This window comes from Pteropus alecto, unplaced genomic scaffold, assembly GCF_000325575.1.
Source record: "Pteropus alecto unplaced genomic scaffold, ASM32557v1 scaffold50, whole genome shotgun sequence".
Taxonomy (NCBI): Eukaryota; Metazoa; Chordata; class Mammalia; order Chiroptera; family Pteropodidae; genus Pteropus; species Pteropus alecto.
Window position 1 is genome coordinate 10573303 of NW_006431918.1, and position 3436 is coordinate 10576738.

The 3436-nt window shown below is 34.7% G+C and overlaps 1 protein-coding gene across 1 annotated transcript in view; it reads left to right on the forward strand.

The window, feature by feature from the left end:
• The window catches only part of TTC29 (tetratricopeptide repeat domain 29), a 108848-nt gene extending 105446 nt beyond the window's left edge, over positions 1-3402 (forward strand). The window contains exon 12 of the mRNA XM_015600686.1: positions 3268-3402. Coding sequence (XP_015456172.1) covers positions 3268-3402 — 135 coding nt within the window. The remainder of the gene's footprint in view (positions 1-3267) is intronic.
• Positions 3403-3436: the final 34 nt, after the last annotated feature.

Consider the following 3436-nt stretch of genomic DNA (forward strand, 5'->3'; position numbering starts at 1 on the left):
TCCAACCTATCCAGAGACAGCCCACTGGTCTTGCCAGGTCCTTCCCAAATGCTGAGATCTTCCCTGATACCCCTCTCCCTTGAATGTTGTCTCCTCTTTGTTCCCAAATTGAATGTCATTAATTTCTCTACAAATGCTTTTTGTCTGTCATATTTTACATCCTATCGTAGCCATTTCTGTAACTACCTTATCTGCCCAATGAGAGTATGAGTCTCCTGAAAACAGGTTCTGATTCTCGGTATTTCCTATGAAAGAAGGCATAATGTCTAACATCTACCAACTAACAAGTAAATATTTATCAAATTAAATAGAATTCAAAATGAGTATGTATGTCCTAGCCATAAACTAGTTTGCACTAACCATTTTTTAAAGCAAGATCATAGTTCCCTGCCTCCTTATAAAATATGAAAAAAAAAAACCTATGATTCAACACCATATTTTGATTACTGTGCAATTATCATATGAATGCAGAACAACAAGTATAATATTGACAAAACAAAGAAATACATAAATATTATTTGGAAGTCTGAGAAGCTTTTAGGTTTTCAAATTTTGCCTTTCTTCTCTGAAGAGGCATCTTTAATCTTGCTATAGAGGGGTTCCATGTATTCAGAAAAAAGCAGATCAAACATTTGAGAGAGACATTATAAAAGGCTGTGCAGTTATCTTCACCTCTGAGACTTATATCATCCAAACAAATCATTAGCTCACAGAGCAGGCAATATTCTTTTAAGCAGAGGAACATGACCCCCTAAGGAATAGAGCAGTGAGAGAGAGCACTCAAGTCTCCAGATAAAATAGAACAGTGACTCATCAGCAGCCATCTCCTTATTTTTGAACCCTTCGGAGGGAACACAGCAAATACAGGAACCTTCATACCATTCTAATACTCTTAGATAGGGTTGGAATGGTTTCGTATTTTTTCTTTCCTTTCCAATTGTAAAATAAGAGTAGATTTGCCTCTCAAATTTAGGAATTTAGAAGGAATCCAGATCTATCACAGTTTAATAAAATTACAAGCCTAAAGCAACAGAAATTGATTGGCTCTGAAAAATTTAAGAGCCTATGAATTTCTGCTGATTTCTCTAGAATATAGTTTATTTTCCTTTCTAGAACTGATATCTCTAAATTCGTGCTTTTTTTTTTTTAATTGAAAGCTAATTCATCTTGCCTTTTGAAGATCACAGACCTAGATGTGGCACAGTGACACAGAAGCAAAAGCTTTCCTTATTTAACTTAATAGTGCTGTTAACCTAGAAATGTAATTATAGTTACTTAAATGCCAAGATGTTAACCACTTCATTGATAATTTCAGTAACACAGGTTTAATGCACATTCATATTGGAGTCAAATTTAAAGTATATCAGAGAAATAAGATGCAAATCCTGAGTGTAGAAATAGATGAATACACTGGCTAGTCAGTAAAGACAATTACAGTTTCTACACAATGGCATGCAAAGGTTTCCTTGAGTGTCAAAAAGACCAACATGGTTTAACGAATAATTTAATATTCTTAAAGCAAAACCATCAAGATCATGAATTTGTCTCTCGGCCCTTGCTTTATGTTAGCTTAACCCTGGGTCCTTGGTTTAATGTCATGCCACATTTTCCTACCCGTTCTTTACTTGTATTTTTTATTCATGAATGCAACCCTCTGAAAGAAGGTGAAAAAGCAACATTAATGAGTGAGTCTCATGTTCTTTTATACTTTAATCAGCTACTTCTGTTTGTTAAATAACCCTAACAATGAGGAGAAAGTTAAAGAAGCCAAAAATTCAGCAAGATTTTTTTATTTCAGGTTTTTTTTTTTATTATGGTGACATTGGTTAACAAAATCCAGTACGTTTCAAGTGTACAATTCAACAGTAAGGGATATGTATACTGTATTGTGTATTCTTACATCATCCTATATCATAACATAGCAAACCTCTGTCTCTAATAATGTGTTCAAAAATATGACACATAAAAAGAAGATTCTGGTGAAAAATGTGACGAAATCAGAGCTCACCCAATGGCAGCTTGGTGTAATTGAGAGAGGCTGTTAAGAGTCCAATGGTCTGGATTCTAATATTATATTAAGCACTAATTAGCTTTGTGACTTTTGGTAAAAGATTTTATTTCATATCTTTAGCCTGATACTTGAGGTTTCAAACAGATCATTGATAAGATTATTCTGTCACTAACCACAATTCCTCAGTAAGAGCATCTTCTAAATAAATATGGTAGTTTGCAATCCTTAAGGGTGCAAACTAGATTTTCATGGGCATCTTATTTGTTGTTTTTCCTCCATAAATACCTGTTTCTGTGGCTTTCCACCAAAAAAAACAATTTATTATTATTATTACTATTATATTGAACAACTGTATAAATGCCAAGTGTAAATATTTGATTCTAGCTATCTGATGTCACATACAATTTTATTTTTCCCTGGTTGGCTCTGCTGAGGTTGCTAAATCTAATGTACTATTTCATCTGCAGACTTTCAGTCTAGCTTCCTGGTCAACCCTATGTCATACTTCTCAGCATTTCCTCGACCCCTGATTTTTCCTCACTGTTTTTGGGGCCTCCAATTTCTGAACATGCCTCATTCACTACTCATCATTATCCCTTCTTTATGCACATTAGTTTGTGGCTGTCTTTGCCTTCCTAATTCTGATACCATTTTTATAGCCTCTTTCCATCCTCTGCAAATGAGTTAAAATCTTGAAATGTTTTGAGTTTCATAGAATCCTGAAATGATTGAGTTATGTGGTACTGAAGAATTTATTTTGTCCACACTTTTTATTTTCAAATGCCCTCAGGTCCATGAAAATGCAGACATAGAATAATCTGAAAGACAAAATGGACCTATAATCTAGTTTTTTAGAATTCCAGGTTCTTTCCATGTGTTACACGTTCTTACCTATTATTTTATAGTTAGTAAAATCTATATATAACAATTAAAAAGACTACATTTTAAAGGCTGGATAAAAATATTTGCAGTAAAAAGAAACCAGTGGGACTCTAATTCTGGCCAAGTTAGAGTACAAGGGGAAAAATTTACCCTCTTGTTAAACAACTAAACAAAGAAACAAAGCATATAAGACACATGTTTAAAAAAAATCGGAAAATAGGCAGCACAGGACAGTGATTACTGAGAAAAGGGAAGCAAATGAGCTGAGCTGCATGATTTTTTCCAGCATACTGCCTGGAGAAAGTTGCGAGGCTGTATGTAGCACAAGGCGGGGGAATCAAGGCAAAACTCAGCAGAAACCCTGAAATAAGGAGACTGAGTTTAGAGTTCAGGGAGAACAAGGTGGCTGGAGTTCACAGCAGAGAGTATTTAAACAGAAAGAGCTGCAGAGACAGAAGGAAAAAGAGATAGAACTCCAGAGATCTGCAGTGTCTTCACCTGTGTACTAATCAGTATGTACATGTAAAGAAACTACTGAAGGCT